This window comes from Oncorhynchus mykiss, chromosome 25 (genome assembly GCF_057628025.1).
Source record: "Oncorhynchus mykiss isolate SJ-2025 chromosome 25, ASM5762802v1, whole genome shotgun sequence".
NCBI lineage: Eukaryota > Metazoa > Chordata > Actinopteri > Salmoniformes > Salmonidae > Oncorhynchus > Oncorhynchus mykiss.
The window spans coordinates 82,395,001-82,410,596 of record NC_143046.1 but is presented as its reverse complement, the minus strand read 5'-3'; the positions used below and the strand labels follow the sequence as shown (position 1 = coordinate 82,410,596).

The 15,596-nt window shown below is 41.0% G+C and overlaps 1 protein-coding gene across 4 annotated transcripts in view; it reads right to left on the bottom strand.

Annotated features, from left to right (window-relative positions):
* Window positions 1-1,153: 1,153 nt before the first annotated feature.
* LOC110505847 (uncharacterized) overlaps window positions 1,154-15,596 on the bottom strand; it is a 21,052-nt gene continuing 6,609 nt past the window's right edge. The window contains exons 6-17 of one of the 4 annotated variants that reach the window (XM_036962627.2): window positions 12,188-12,290; window positions 11,798-11,917; window positions 10,503-10,942; window positions 6,678-6,811; window positions 6,043-6,473; window positions 5,672-5,825; window positions 4,975-5,131; window positions 4,739-4,834; window positions 4,340-4,393; window positions 3,790-3,995; window positions 2,254-2,306; window positions 1,154-1,975 (exon numbers count right to left, since the gene is read on the bottom strand). In XM_036962627.2, coding sequence (XP_036818522.2) covers window positions 1,965-1,975; window positions 2,254-2,306; window positions 3,790-3,995; window positions 4,340-4,393; window positions 4,739-4,834; window positions 4,975-5,131; window positions 5,672-5,825; window positions 6,043-6,473; window positions 6,678-6,811; window positions 10,503-10,942; window positions 11,798-11,917; window positions 12,188-12,290 — 1,959 coding nt within the window. In that variant the 3' untranslated portion in view covers window positions 1,154-1,964. Of the gene's footprint in view, window positions 1,976-2,057; window positions 2,307-3,789; window positions 3,996-4,339; window positions 4,394-4,738; window positions 4,835-4,974; window positions 5,132-5,671; window positions 5,826-6,042; window positions 6,474-6,677; window positions 6,812-10,502; window positions 10,943-11,797; window positions 11,918-12,187; window positions 12,291-15,596 lie in introns of those variants that run through there. The other 3 variants (XM_090221292.1, XM_036962625.2, XM_036962629.2) reach the window with 3 other exon arrangements.

Genomic DNA, 15,596 nt, shown 5'->3' with positions numbered 1-15,596 from the left:
CTATCACATTTACGTAAGTATTCAGACCCTTTACTCAGTACTTTGTTGAAGCACCTTTGGCAGCGATTACAGCCTCTAGTCTTCTTGGGTATGACGATACAAGCTTGGCACACCTGTATTTGGGGAGTTTCTCCCATTCTTCTCTGCAGATCCTCTCAAGCTCTGTCAGGTTGGATGGGGAGCGTCGCTGAACAGCTATTTTCAGGTCTCCAGAGATGTTCATACGGGTTTAAGTCCAGGCTCTGCCTGGGCCACTCAAGGACATTCAGAGACTTGTCTCGAAGCCAATCCTGGTTGTCTTTGCTGTGTGCTTAGGGTCATTGTCCTGTTGGAAGGTGAACCTTCTCCCCAGTCTGAGGTCCTAAATGCTCTGGAGCAGGTTTTCATCAAGGATCTCTCTGTACTTTGCTCCGTTCATCTTTCCCTCGATCCTGACTAATCTCCTAGTTCCTCCCGCTGAATAACATCCCCACAGCATGATGCTGCCACCGTAGGGTTGGTGCCACGTTTCTTCCAGTTGTGACGCTTGGCGTTCAGGCCAAAGAGTTCAATCTTGGTTTCATCAGACCCAGAGAATCTTGTTTCTCATGGGCTGAGAGTTTTTAAGTGCCTTTTGGCAATCTCAAAGCAGGCTGTCATGTGCCTTTAACTGAGTAGTGGCCACTCTACCGTAAAGGCCTAATTGGTGGAGTACTGCAAGGATGGTTGTCCTTCAGGAAGGTTCTCCCATTTTTAACAGAGGAACTCAGGCACTCTGTTAGAGTCACCATCGGGTTCTTGGTCACCTTCCTGACCAAGGCCATTTTCCCGATTGCTCAGTTTTGCTGGGCGGCCAGCTCTAGGAAGAGGCTTGGTGGTTCAAAACTTCTCATAGCAAAGGGTCTGAATACTTATGTAAATAAGGTATGTTTTTTAAAAAAATGGTAACACATGTAGAAAAATGTATACAAACCTGTTTTCGCTTTGTCATTATGGGGTATTGTGTATAGATTGATGAGAAAACATATGTAATTTAATCCATTTTATAATAAGGCTGTAACATAACAACATTTGGAAAAAGTGAAGGGGTCTGAATACTTTCTGAATGCTCTGTACGTGGACAGAAGTGCAGTGTATGAAACAAGTGACAACCTACTCATACCAGATCACATCGTTTTATCAGTGCAATGCTTTATTTGTTTTTACACTTTAAAAGACAAACTTACATTTTACACTTCACTCTTATTTGTTTTCTAAAATGATTGCACAATTTCCAAGTAAGGAACTGCCAAAATACTTTTGGAAGTGGTCCACCCTCAAGTGAGTATAGTTCTCTAAAATGACAAACCACACAAGTTCCATAGCAGCTTTGAAAAATATTATTAGATTATAGTCAGAAAGTGGCCTTTATTTGAACTCAAAACAAAAGCTTTTGCTCTGAAACTAGCACACCACTATCCTGTTAACTGGAAGGAAAAGTGCTCAAATAGCAGCATAGTTAGGAAAAGCTAAAGCACATGGCTAAAAACATCAGACATGATTGGGAGACATTCAGTGCCAATACAGTTAAAAATGTATATTAGTCAATTGTGTATCTTAACGCCCATCATATCAAACTACTCATTTAATCAGTTTAAATCTGCAGCTATGAGGCATGGACCCTCATTTACAGACTCGATAAAACATTGTTCAGAGTTGTTGCAATGACAAACAAGCTCCCCTGTCTAGTGTTGTACATGGTGATGACAAATGCAGCTCGTGACATTTTGGATTAAAGAGAAGTGTGACCAAATGGTGGTAAGCTCCTTCGAGATCAGAAAGTCCTCCAGAGAAATGTGTGTTTCTCATCACATACTCTCTCTAAAAGTGCAGGGCAGGAAAAAGGCTGCAGTTATTCCTTTCTTTGTCAAAAAAAAGGACAAAACCGCCACAGCTGTGGAAAGATTCGTGGATGTGCTGTCTCCCCTCTCTGATCTGTACGATACTCAGATAACTTCTAAGGAGTGTGTGATAGAAATGGGTTAATAACATAAAATCAGTTGATTCACATACATATCTTAGACTTAGAGACGCATACAAAGAAATAATTGAGAGACCTTAAATATGTAATCTGCTTCCGGGTTAGAATCAAACTTTGAATATTGAGAGCCCATAACCTCTTGGCGGTAGAAATCTTGAACTTTTGGGGGGGCTCTAGTGTTCACGACTCTAGTGTAATATCTACATAGCATAGAGAGTATAGATGAGCTGACGGAGGATGTGATGAGCTCTCACCTGCCCTCTGATGGGACTGGATCTCCTCCATGCCGGTCAGAGTTAGCAGGGACCTGAATGAACAAATGAGTTAATACATTAATGTTCCATAAGAAGATTTACTTGGCAACATACAATAACATCACTTCAGATAACATTATATCACAGAACATACATCATAAGACATGATCAAACAGACAAATATACTGTGTAGGGGCGGCAGGTAGCCTAGTGCTTAAGAGTGTTGGGCCAGTAACCGAAAGGGTGCTGGATCGAATCCCTGAGCTGACAAGGTACAAATCTGTCGTCCTGCCCCTGAACAAGACAGTTAACCCACTGTTCCTAGGCCGTTAACTGACTTGCCCAGTTAGAAGCTTCTAAAGCCATGACATAATTTTCTGGAATTTTCCAAGCTGTTTAAATGCACAGTCAACTTAGTGTATGTAAACTTCTGACCCACTGGAATTGTGATACAGTTAATTATAAGTGAAATAATCTGTCTGTAAACAATTGTTGGAAATATGACTTGTGTCATGCACAAAGTAGATGTCCTAACAGGCTTGCCAAAACTATAGTTAGTTAACAAGAAATTTGTGGAGTGGTTGAAAAACCAGTTTTAATGACTTCAACCTAAGTGTATGTAAACTTCCGACTTCAACTGTATATACACTTAGAAATGTCCTTGTTTTTGAAAGAAAAGCAATTTTTTGTCCATTAAAATAAAAATAAATGTAAATCACTGATGAAGAATTTTGAGGCTGATTCCCTGAACTGTCAATGTTTCTAATTTGTTGTTTTGTGATTTTGTTATACTCTTGTGAATTCTATGTTTTTTACTAGATTACTTGTAGTTTTTCATCTTGTATGTCTGTAATTGTGTAATGACTTGGTGCTGCCTATCTTGGCCAGGACACTCTTGAAAAAGAGATTTCAAATCTCAATGAGCCCTTCCTGGTTAAATAAAAGTTAAATAAATAAATAAAACATCAAATTGATCAGAAATACAGTGTAGACATTGTTAATGTTGTAAATGACTATTGTAGCTGGAAACGGCTAATTTATAATTGAAGATCTGTGTACTACACCCTTCACAGAACAGAGCAAGCTGTCTCTAGCCAGAATAGAAAGAGGAGTGGGAGGCCCCGGTGCACAACTGAGCAAGAGGACAAGTACATTAGAGTGTCTAGTTTGAGAAACAGACGCCTCACAAGTCCTCAACTGGCAGCTTCGTTAAGTAGTACCTGTAAAACACCAGTCTCAACGTCAACAGTGAAGAGGCAGTTCAAGGATGCTGGCCTTCTAGGCAGAGTTCTGTCCAGTATCTGTGTTCTTTTGCCCATCTTAATCCTTTCTTTTTATTGGCCAGTCTGAGATATGGCTTTTTCTTTGCAAATCTGCCTAGTAGGCCAGCATCCCAGAGTCGCCTCTTCACTGTTGACATTGAGACTGGTGTTTTGCAGGTTTGAAGTTATTTTAATGGACAAAAGAATGTGCTTTTCTTACAAAAACAATAACATTTCTAAGTGACCCGAAACTTTTGAATGGGAGTGTATATACCTGCGTTCTCTGAAGGCCACGACAGGAACCATGTTGTCTTCCACGCCACTCAGACCTAGATTGGATGGCTTGGTCCCCGTCCCGACCCCTAGGTTGATGACCTCTTCTAAAGTGCCGTTGCCGTTCTTCACAGGCTCAGTGTTCTTTTTTGGTTGGGCTTCCTCTGGAGAAGGGTTTCTGTTTGTCTTCCCATTCAGGACAGGCGTCTGCATGAAAACAATCATGTCGATTTCTTTTCAAGGCAAGGGCAAGTTCTGTTTTTTTTTTAAAGTAAAATATGGTTAATAAGGATGGTATTGGGGGCAGGAAAGTACAAGTGCTTTTTGTTTAGTTTTAAGCTAAAGCCACTACATTTGAGATGGATTTCTGCATGAAAGCAATCACATCATGAAAGCAACTTTAGCAGTTTGGTCAAGGACAATTTTTCTTTTTTTAAACGGGGGTAATTAACCTCTTAAGCAAAAAGAAAGTCAACTTCGGTACTTTTGGCAGAAACCCGGTGTGCTTCAGGGCAATGTACTGTTCCTCTGAACTAGGCTGGTGGACTTACTTGTTTATCTTCAGTTGAGGTCTTCCTTGTCCTCCTCATGATCAACTCCAGTCGCTGAAAACAAAAAGAAGTCTGAAAAGTCTTAAAAGCTTTCATTTAGAATTTCATAACACCCTTGTCAAAACTAATTTTTAATAACATAACATTTCCCCCTTATAAAAATAATGTTATTTTTTTTGTGAAACACAACAACAATTACCCCTAACATCCCTCCACCCCATGTATGGAAGTTGAACGCCAATAAATAAAGATCCTGGGTGCTCTCTTGTAGTAAATTTTACACTATCTGGATCCCCTAGAATATCCTATGAAGAATTTCAGAATGATAAGAATATGGCACATAACGACCCTGGTGTTTCTCATAACTGCGTAGAGTTCACGTCTTCCCTCCATTGTCACCTTTTTCCTCTCCTGCCGTTGTTCCTCCTCCTTCTGGAAGTGCTTCTCTCTCTGCAGCTCTGCCTTGTCCCTGGCCTGGGCCTCCTCCTCCTCTCTCTGGGACAGGACACAGAGAACCAAAGCCATTACGGAACCAGATGCTACATTATTAACACTGATATAAACTTTATATACCGTACATAAATGGACGAAGTTGGGCTTCTACTAAAATTGTGTTAATAGACCAGATCCCTCACCTGTTTCTGGAGGAGAGCAGCTTCCTGTGTGGCCCGGATGACTCTCTCCTCCTCTGCATGTCTCTGCTCCTCTTCCTCCCTCCTCTCCACTACCAGCCACTGGGCCTCAGCCTCGAGCCGTGCTTGCTCCTCTGCCCTCCTGCTCTCCAGCTCCTCTCTGCCTCTCCAGTGATGCCACATGACATGACATTACGTAACATGTGCACAGCACATCACCATACAAATGAATCTATCCTCTGAACATGTGAAATGCTCCCTTAGACCAGGTTTTCCCAAACTTGGTCCCAGGGTCTCCCTGGGTGCATGTTTTGGTTTTTGCCCTAGCACTACACAGCTGATTCAGATAATCCCCCCAGATAACTTGGGGTGGAACCTGGGGGGGGGGGCACCTGGGGGGGGGGACCTGTGGGGGGCACCTGGGGGGGCATCTGGAGGGGGTCACCTGGGGGGGGTCACCTGGGCGGGGGGGACCTGGGGGGGGGGGGACATGGGGGGGGGGGGCACCTGGGGGGCCAAGACCGATTTTTGGAAACCCTGCTTTAGACTACTTCTGAAGGACAGTGGTAATTTTTTTTTCACAACCAGATTTTTGTCTTTTAGGCAAAAAGATTACTCAGGTTGTTTTTCCTGCTGGGAAGATGAATGTTGGGTCAGTAGAAGACAGATGGGAAGATGTAAGGTGGCCCTCTGTCCGTACCTCTCTATCTCCTCCCTGCGCAGGCATTCCTCCTGCTCTCTCTCTCTCTTCAGACGGGCCTCTCTTCTCTTCACGGCCAGAAGACATGAGGCCTCCTCTGGATCCATGGTGCCAGCAGACGGCCTGGTGCAGGAGGGGGCTCCAGGAAGGGGGCCTGAGGAGGTTTACATGTCTTAAGAGTCACTCATAAGAGTCCAAATTCACATTGAACCACATGGGTAGAACTGGACTTCCTGCATTGACTGAACTCAAATGGAATTGACCACAACCCTACACTCTACATTACAATATCTGAAATGTATCTAGGGAATTCTAGAAATAAATAGTAGTTGAAGGTGCAGTACCTTGCATTTTTAGATGCTCACTCTCACCTGTATCGCCCTCAGTTCTAGGTGTGGGGACTGTCTGAGGTTCTGCTGAGCCTACGAATGGTTGGACCTGGTCCCATGCTGCTGCTGAGATCCTGATTGGTTGTGAGTTCCCGGTGGAGAGGGTATGATTGGGGACTGGAGCCCAAGGAGAGATGGTCTGGCTAGGCCGTGAGTTCCCAGGGGAGAGGGTGTGATTGGAGACTGGAGCCCAAGGAGAGATGGTCTGGCTGGGCCGTGAGTTCCCAGGGGAGAGGGTGTGATTGGAGACTGGAGCCCAAGGAGAGATGGTCTGGCTGGGCCGTGAGTTCCCAGGGGAGAGGGTTTGGTTGGAGACTGGAGGACCATCCTCCTCCGGAACAGGGTACAGTTCCAGCCCAACCTGCTGTGATGGAGGCTGTCTGATCACAGGTTTGTGTCTGATCACATGTTTCCTGAAAAAAAGAAGAAGAGGAGAATACTTTTGTTGAGATAAATAAGCAAACAACATCCATTTACTGGAAAGGTTAGACGCATTCCACAAGACGTGTGGTTGGTTAAATTATACACAACAATTCTCAACAGAGTGCTCTCTCTGCATGATAAGTAGTTTGTGTGACACAACATCCAGACGTAGTAGCAGACAAACAATCACATACCGTTCTGGAAAGGGCACTGCATCTCTGCTCTGTATGTTTGTGGGTAACACTTTCACAGGAGCATTGGGTATGTGAGGCTGCTGTCTATTCCTCCTGAACGTCCTCTCACTCTCCTTCTGCTGTGCTGCTTTTAACTTCATAATAAATCAACAGACATGTTACAAGACCGTTTTACTGCAGTCTGTTAGCATCATAACAAATCAACAGATCATTTTACTGCAGTTTGTTAGCTTCATAACAAATCAACGGATCATTTTACTGCAGTCTGTTAGCATCATAACAAATCAACAGATCATTTTACTGCAGTCTGTTAACTTCATAACAAATCAACAGATCATTTTACTGCAGTCTGTTAACTTCATAACAAATCAACAGATCATTTTACTGCAGTTTGTTAACTTCATAACAAATCAACAGATCATTTTACTGCAGTTTGTTAACTTCATAACAAATCAACAGATCATTTTACTGCAGTTTGTTAACTTCATAACAAATCAACAGATCATTTTACTGCAGTTTGTTAACTTCATAACAAATCAACAGATCATTTTACTGCAGTTTGTTAACTTCATAACAAATCAACAGATCATTTTACTGCAGTTTGTTAACTTCATAACAAATCAACAGATCATTTTACTGCAGTTTGTTAACTTCATAACAAATCAACAGATCATTTTACTGCAGTCTGTTAGCATCATAACAAATCAACAGATCATTTTACTGCAGTTTGTTAACTTCATAACAAATCAACAGATCATTTTACTGCAGTTTGTTAACTTCATAACAAATCAACAGATCATTTTACTGCAGTTTGTTAACTTCATAACAAATCAACAGATCATTTTACTGCAGTTTGTTAACTTCATAACAAATCAACAGATCATTTTACTGCAGTTTGTTAACTTCATAACCAATCAACAGATCATTTTACTGCAGTCTGTTAACTTCATAACAAATCAACAGATCATTTTACTGCAGTTTGTTAACTTCATAACAAATCAACAGATCATTTTACTGCAGTTTGTTAACTTCATAACAAATCAACAGATAATTTTACTGCAGTTTGTTAACTTCATAACAAATCAACAGATCTTTTTACTGCAGTCTGTTAACTTCATAACAAATCAACAGATCATTTTACTGCAGTTTGTTAACTTCATAACAAATCAACAGATCATTTTACTGCAGTTTGTTAACTTCATAACAAATCAACAGATCATTTTACTGCAGTCTGTTAACTTCATAACAAATCAACAGATCATTTTACTGCAGTTTGTTAACTTCATAACAAATCAACAGATCATTTTACTGCAGTTTGTTAACTTCATAACAAATCAACAGATCATTTTACTGCAGTTTGTTAACTTCATAACAAATCAACAGATCATTTTACTGCAGTTTGTTAACTTCATAACAAATCAACAGATCATTTTACTGCAGTTTGTTAACTTCATAACAAATCAACAGATCATTTTACTGCAGTCTGTTAACTTCATAACAAATCAACAGATCATTTTACTGCAGTTTGTTAACTTTTTAACAAATCAACAGATCATTTTACTGCAGTTTGTTAACTTCATAACAAATCAACAGATCATTTTACTGCAGTCTGTTAACTTTATAACAAATCAACAGATCATTTTACTGCAGTTTGTTAACTTCATAACAAATCAACAGATCATTTTACTGCAGTTTGTTAACTTCATAACAAATCAACAGATCATTTTACTGCAGTCTGTTAACTTCATAACAAATCAACAGATCATTTTACTGCAGTTTGTTAACTTCATAACAAATCAACAGATCATTTTACTGCAGTTTGTTAACTTCATAACAAATCAACAGATCATTTTACTGCAGTTTGTTAACTTCATAACAAATCAACAGATCATTTTACTGCAGTTTGTTAACTTCATAACAAATCAACAGATCATTTTACTGCAGTTTGTTAACTTCATAACAAATCAACAGATCATTTTACTGCAGTCTGTTAACTTCATAACAAATCAACAGATCATTTTACTGCAGTTTGTTAACTTTTTAACAAATCAACAGATCATTTTACTGCAGTTTGTTAACTTCATAACAAATCAACAGATCATTTTACTGCAGTCTGTTAACTTTATAACAAATCAACAGATCATTTTACTGCAGTCTGTTAACTTTTTAACAAATCAACAGATCATTTTACTGCAGTCTGTTAACTTCATAACAAATCAACAGATCATTTTACTGCAGTCTGTTAACTTTATAACAAATCAACAGATCATTTTACTGCAGTTTGTTAACTTCATAACAAATCAACAGATCATTTTACTGCAGTCTGTTAACTTCATAACAAATCAACCGATCATTTTACTGCAGTCTGTTAACTTCATAACAAATCAACAGATCATTTTACTGCAGTCTGTTAGCATCATAACAAATCAACAGATAATTTTACTGCAGTTTGTTAACTTCATAACAAATCAACATATCATTTTACTGCAGTCTGTTAGCATCATAACAAATCAACAGATCATTTTACTGCAGTCTGTTAGCATCATAACAAATCAACAGATCATTTTACTGCAGTCTGTTAACTTTTTAACAAATCAACAGATCATTTTACTGCAGTCTGTTAACTTTATAACAAATCAACAGATCATTTTACTGCAGTTTGTTAGCATCATAACAAATCAACAGATCATTTTACTGCAGTCTGTTAACTTTATAACAAATCAACAGATCATTTTACTGCAGTCTGTTAGCATCATAACAAATCAACAGATCATTTTACTGCAGTCTGTTAACTTTATAAGAAATCAACAGATAATTTTACTGCAGTCTGTTAGCTTCATAACAAATCAACAGATCATTTTACTGCAGTCTGTTAACTTTATAACAAATCAACAGATCATTTTACTGCAGTTTGTTAGCATCATAACAAATCAACAGATCATTTTACTGCAGTGATTGAGGTTTATTATTGGTAAACATGCTTCCAGAAAAGGGACATTTGTCTGTTATCTTTCAAACGTGTGTCTTCTGTAGATTACAACAGTTAATATAATCTACCTAACAATCCAGCATATATATGATAGAAACATGAGACAGAAGGAATGGAGCCATGTTACAAGCTCATTTTATTGCGGTCATTTTGGGACGGCAGAAAGACATCAAAGTAATTTAGGCTTATAACCATTAAATGTTGTATTTTCAAAAATGTATAGAAATGTGTGCCTCTCTGTTAGAGTATGACAATGAATATCGTCCAGTAATCCAGTATACATGATGAATGAATAGAATAGAAAATGAATGAAAAGAATATAGAGTTTATTGTCTTCCTCCAATGAAATAATTTCCCTCAAGTTCATGCATTACATGGAGACAAAATAACAACACCATCCCACCAACCCAGTCGACCCAGACATCTAACAGTCATAGAGATGAAACGGTCTATCTCTATGTTTACAATTACATTTCCAGCAGGTATTACCTGTGATGTTATATAACCTGTGATGTAATATTACCTGTGATGTCATTTACCTGTGATGTAATATAACCTGTGATGTAATATAACCTGTGATGTAATATTACCTGTGCCCTGATGATGGATCAGTTGCTGCTACACTCTTAAAAGGGTACTTCGGCTGTCCCCATAGGAGAACTATTAGAAGAACCCTTTTCGGTTCCAGGTAGAACCCTTTCTACAGAGGGTTCTACATCGAACCCAAAAGGGTTCTGCCTGGAACCAAATAGGGTTCTCCTATGGGGACAGCTGAAGAACCCTTTTGGAACCCTTTTTTCTAAGAGTGTAAGGCTGGGACTGAGGGAGGTGGCTACCTGGTAGTTTGCCCAGATGATAGACCGGTAGTCTGCCCGGAGATTTGCCTGGAAGTCTGATTGTGCCCGGTGGTGGTCAGGTGTGCCAGAGCGGTAGTCTGCCTGGAGGCCTGCCTGCACCCGGTGGTGGTCAGGTGTGCCAGAGCGGTAGTCTGCCTGGAGGCCTGCCCGCACCCGGTGGTGGTCAGGTGTGCCAGAGCGGTAGTCTGCCTGGAGGCCTGCCTGCACCCGGTGGTGGTCAGGTGTGCCAGAGCGGTAGTCTGCCTGGAGGCCTGCCCGCACCCGGTGGTGGTCAGGTGTGCCAGAGCGGTAGTCTGCCTGGAGGCCTGCCTGCACCCGGTGGTGGTCAGGTGTGCCAGAGCGGTGTGGTGATTTATGACAGTTGGTGGCAGTGGCAGGTATGGAGTGGCATGAAGCTGAACGGGGACAAACATGGACAGCTGAACCAGATGGTTTCATTGTTTTGGAGCAATGGGGTGACGGTTAGCAAGGGATACAGTGAAAGAATGTGAGTGTGCCCAACAATGGTTGAAAAAAGGAGAGGAAAGGAAGCAGAGAGTCAGTAGATCATTTGCCTGCTAATAGCTAAACTGAGCTTTTCATTTTGGTGGGAAATCTGGTCATGTAAATAAGTAATTAAGTAAGCATTGTCCGAATCCATATTGGAACGTATTCCCCTAAAATCAATTAATTTAACCAAATACACTTTATTGATGCTATGTCCTTTTTCTTGGATTGAGATCTGGTCTTCTACCTGCATTGCCTGCTGTTTGGGGTTTCTGTACAGCACTTTGAGATAGCAGCTGATGTAAGGAAGGGCTTTATAAATACATCTGATTTGATTTGGTCTTTATACATGTGGGGCGGCAGGGTAGCCTAGTGGTTAGAGTGTTGGTCTAGTAACCGAAAGGTTGCAAGTTCAAATCCTCGAGCTGACAAGGTACAAATCTGTCATTCTGCCCCTGAACAGGCCGTTAACCCACTGGCCAGCATTGAAAATAAGAATTTGTTCTACCTGACTTGGCACCTACTACCATACCCTGTTCAAAGGCACTTAGATATTTTGTCTTTCCCATTCACCGTCTAAATGGCACACACACACAATCCATGTCTCAATTGTCTCAAGGCTTAAAAATCCTTATTTAACCTGTCTCGTCCCATTCATCTACACTTATTTGAAGTGGATTCAACAAGTGACATCAATAAGGGTCAGTCTATGTCATGGAAAGAGCAGGTGTTCCTAATATTTTGAACACTCAGTGTATAACTGTTATTCCACAGGCTTTTGGAAGTACCTTCCTCTTCTCTTGACTGACAACTATGACTCCTTCTCCTGGCTAGGTAGGAGCATGTAGGGGTTAGGAGGCGACAGACCAGAGCCCTCTCCCAGGCAGTCAGAGGAGAGCTGCGAGGAACTACAGCAGAGCCAAGCACAGTGGAGAAAAGACAACGCACAAGGACGGAGAAAAAATAGCATAGAAAATACAAGACAGAGATAGACAATTACAAGTAAGAAAGGGTAGGAAATCGGACGAAAGTTAAGGTCTAAAGATGTTACAGGGTGAAAGAATAAAGCTCGGTAGCTGAAGGGTTAAGAAGATGAAGCAAAGTCAAATAGACACTCAAAAGTAGTGCACCAGATAGGAAATAGGGCGCCATTTGAAACATATTCTTTATTCATTTACCGCTCTTGTTGTTGGTCTTCCTTCCTCGAGAGCCCTGGCTCAGTCTCTGTTTGGCCCTCTGGCACTTCTCTAAGGTCTTCTTCACCACAGACTCATAGCGCTCCTTCAGACAACAACAAACCTCATTGTCAGTGATACAGTAGTCTCTTCTCACATCCACTGTATGAGTCTGGCGAGCAAGACACGCTATTCAGTAACTTGGTCCAAGATCCATTACATCGTATTGAGCCTTACAACCATTTAGCTTCAGATAGAAACACAAAATGTTGAAAACTGTATCTGTTTTCTGGATTATTTCCTGGGTAATAATTTAATTTATATGGCAGTTATAGACGTTGCTGATTGGTTGTGAATCTGTGTTACAGGAAATAACTGTTTACCTATTTCTTTACCTGGTAACTAAATATTTATTTTCCTATTGGCCAATTCTTTAATTGTGTGGGGTTAAGCTTTATTGATACAGGAAGTGACAGACAGCAGTGATGGGCATTCCGGCTCTTTTCAGTGAGCCAGCCCGTTCGGCTCAGCTCACCAAAAAGAGCCGGCTCTTTTGGCTCCCAAACGGCTCTTTATATGTTTTGTATTTTTTCAAGTCAAACAGTTTGCGATAGTTTGACTATGATTGGTGTTAAAACAATTCTAATTAAATTATTACATTACATCTCTACTCTACCTTAACCACAATGTATTTAAAAATGCATTGGTTTGTTTTGAAAAATAATGCTATTAAACATTTGCATTTAAAGTATAACTTTTTAATGTATGTAAACAAAGTGCATATAAATCTAAACATTCAAAACAAACACAATCTGAACAACATAATAGAATATTGCACCATATCAAAGACAAATAAATTATGTGCAAAACTGCAGCATCCCACTTAAAACATTAAACTGGTCCCTATTTTCTCTCTCTTCTTTATTGTCATGTTATAACCAGCAGCACACCGCAATGCAGACCATGATTTGCTTTTATGAGAGATTTGCGTTCAGAAATGCAAGCTGCCTCACTTTCAAGGGGCTGATGCGGTTTCTTCTCTCAGTAATTATTTGTCCCGTTTTCGAGAAGACCCTCTCAGAGGGAACGGATGTGGCCACTATGCAGAGTCTCCCTGTCATGACTTTAGTAAGCTGTGGGTAGACAGAGGCCTTGTTCTTCCACCAGCTGAAAGGATCTGCAGAGGAGGGGCTCCTCCAAAGGAGGTGCTCCTCCAAATAGGATCGGACCTCCATTATGGCATCTGCTGAGGGATTCCTTCGTGCTACATTCGTGCTACATTCCCAGTTGCTCATTGACAAACAGCATCCAAACAGCAGACTGAGTTTGTGGCACTACTTCTGGTGCTTCTGCTCCATCTGATCCCTCTTCTTCCTGTTGCCTTGGTGCCTGAGCCAGCTGACTGCTGGGGCTGTCTCTCCCTGCTGCTGAGGTTATTCTTTGAAGAGCTTCATCAATCGCTCTGGCATCACTGAAGGCTAACTTCTTAAACCTGGGGTCAAGTGCAGCGGTTTCTGATAGCATGTGATTATATTCCATTCTGTGGAACTTTCTGTCCATTGATGAACATAGGGTGTCCATCAACTCTGCCACATGTCCTGTGGTTACATTTGCTTCTCTCTGGCGGCTGGCTGTGATTCGCTGCAGACCCTTGCACAGGAGTATCATTTTTGAAGCTGTCACATAGCTGAAAAGACAGTAACTTATTAGTTCAGGTTCATGTTTTGTCTACTGATACTAAATTCTCATCTACTGCTCATATACATATATAATACTGGATTAAATAATGATGTAGTAATAACTGCTTACTCTACCTCTCTCCACTGATCTCCATAGTGACCTGCTCAAAGGGTTCCAGGACTCTGCACACCTCCTCCACCACCTCCCATTACTCTTGGGTCAGAGCATCAACAGGTGCATTGACAATGGCCAGGGTAGAGATCCTTTGACTCAAGAAACCGCTTCAACATATAAAATGTTGAATTCCACCTTGTAGTTCAGTATTGTTAAGGCCTCAGCTCAAGCATCCCCATCTGTCGTTGTGTAGACTTTAGTTTTTCAGCACCTATTGTGCTCCTGTGGAAGTATTCCACAGCTGCTTTCACTTTGTCCACAGTGGGCTTCATCACCTTCAGAGCATCTCTTACAATCAGGTTGATTGTGTGGGCAAGACATGGATGATGGGTCCATTTTAAAATGTTCATGACTTTGGTTATGCTAGCTGCATTGTCGCTAACACAACAGGCCACTTTTCTGTCTACTTGCCATTCTCTGACCACTCTCAACAGTTCCTCTGCCAAGTTCTCTGAGGTGTGTCTGTCGCTGAACTCAAAGCAGTCCAGAAGACAGCTAAACATCAAAAAATCTTCAATGAAGTGACATGTAACTGACATGTAAGAAGTGGTTACCCTTGATGTCCAGGAGTCAGTGGTAAGACAAACTGCAGTAGCTTTTTGGACTCTTTCCCTCACTGAAGCCTGTATGCTCTCGTACAGTTGTGGAATAAGTGATTTTAAAAGGGTTTTCCTGCTAGGAATTGTGTACATTGGATTTAGACTATTGCTATAATTTCTTAAACCTCTGTCCTCCATGATTGAAAATGGCTGGAAATCGGTGGCAATCATTTTAGCCAATGCAATATCAATTTGGCCTTGTTTTGCTACAGACATAGTCTTTGGCATACACTGGTCCATAGAAGACATTGCATTGCTGTGGGTCCCTGAGTAGGCCTACTTGACTGAGTGGATAGATGCTGGCTCCACCACTATCACTAGCAGGCCCACTAGTTTCTCCGCTACAGCTAGCTTCACAGTTGGGTGCACAGTTCGCATATGCCGGTGTAGGTTGTGCGTAGAACCGGTGTAGGTTGTGCTTGTAGAACCAGCTTTATATGAGATTTTGTTTTGGCAAATTCTACACTGTGCTCTAACATTGTCTACATTATTAAAATGCATCCAAATGCTGCTGTGCTTCCGACTCATTTTTCAGATGTTGTTTTCACAGCTGTCCTTCCTCTCTCTCCTCGGCTACTAAGTGTGTGACTGTGAGTGAGTTGGCTCCGCCCTCCCTCATGCATCTTTGGTTCATCGGTTGACACTGCGTGTCTGATTGACAGGAACAACAATCAGGCTGTTAGTCTGAGCAGACAGTCCGAACTAATGTGTGTGCGCTTGAGCATTTAGGCCTATATTATTATTATTTTTCGTTCTTTGAATGAGTTAATTCTATTCATTTGAATCTTTTGATTATTCATATCTTTATTTTTTTATAAATAGATTAGTCTCTTCTGATATGCGAGCCGTCTCCCAGCATTCACCTACAAGAGCCGGCTCTAACTCGTTCGCGAACAACCCATCACTAACAGACAGTTCTAGTTCCGGTGGCTGATGATGTTCAATGTGGCTTGTTCAAC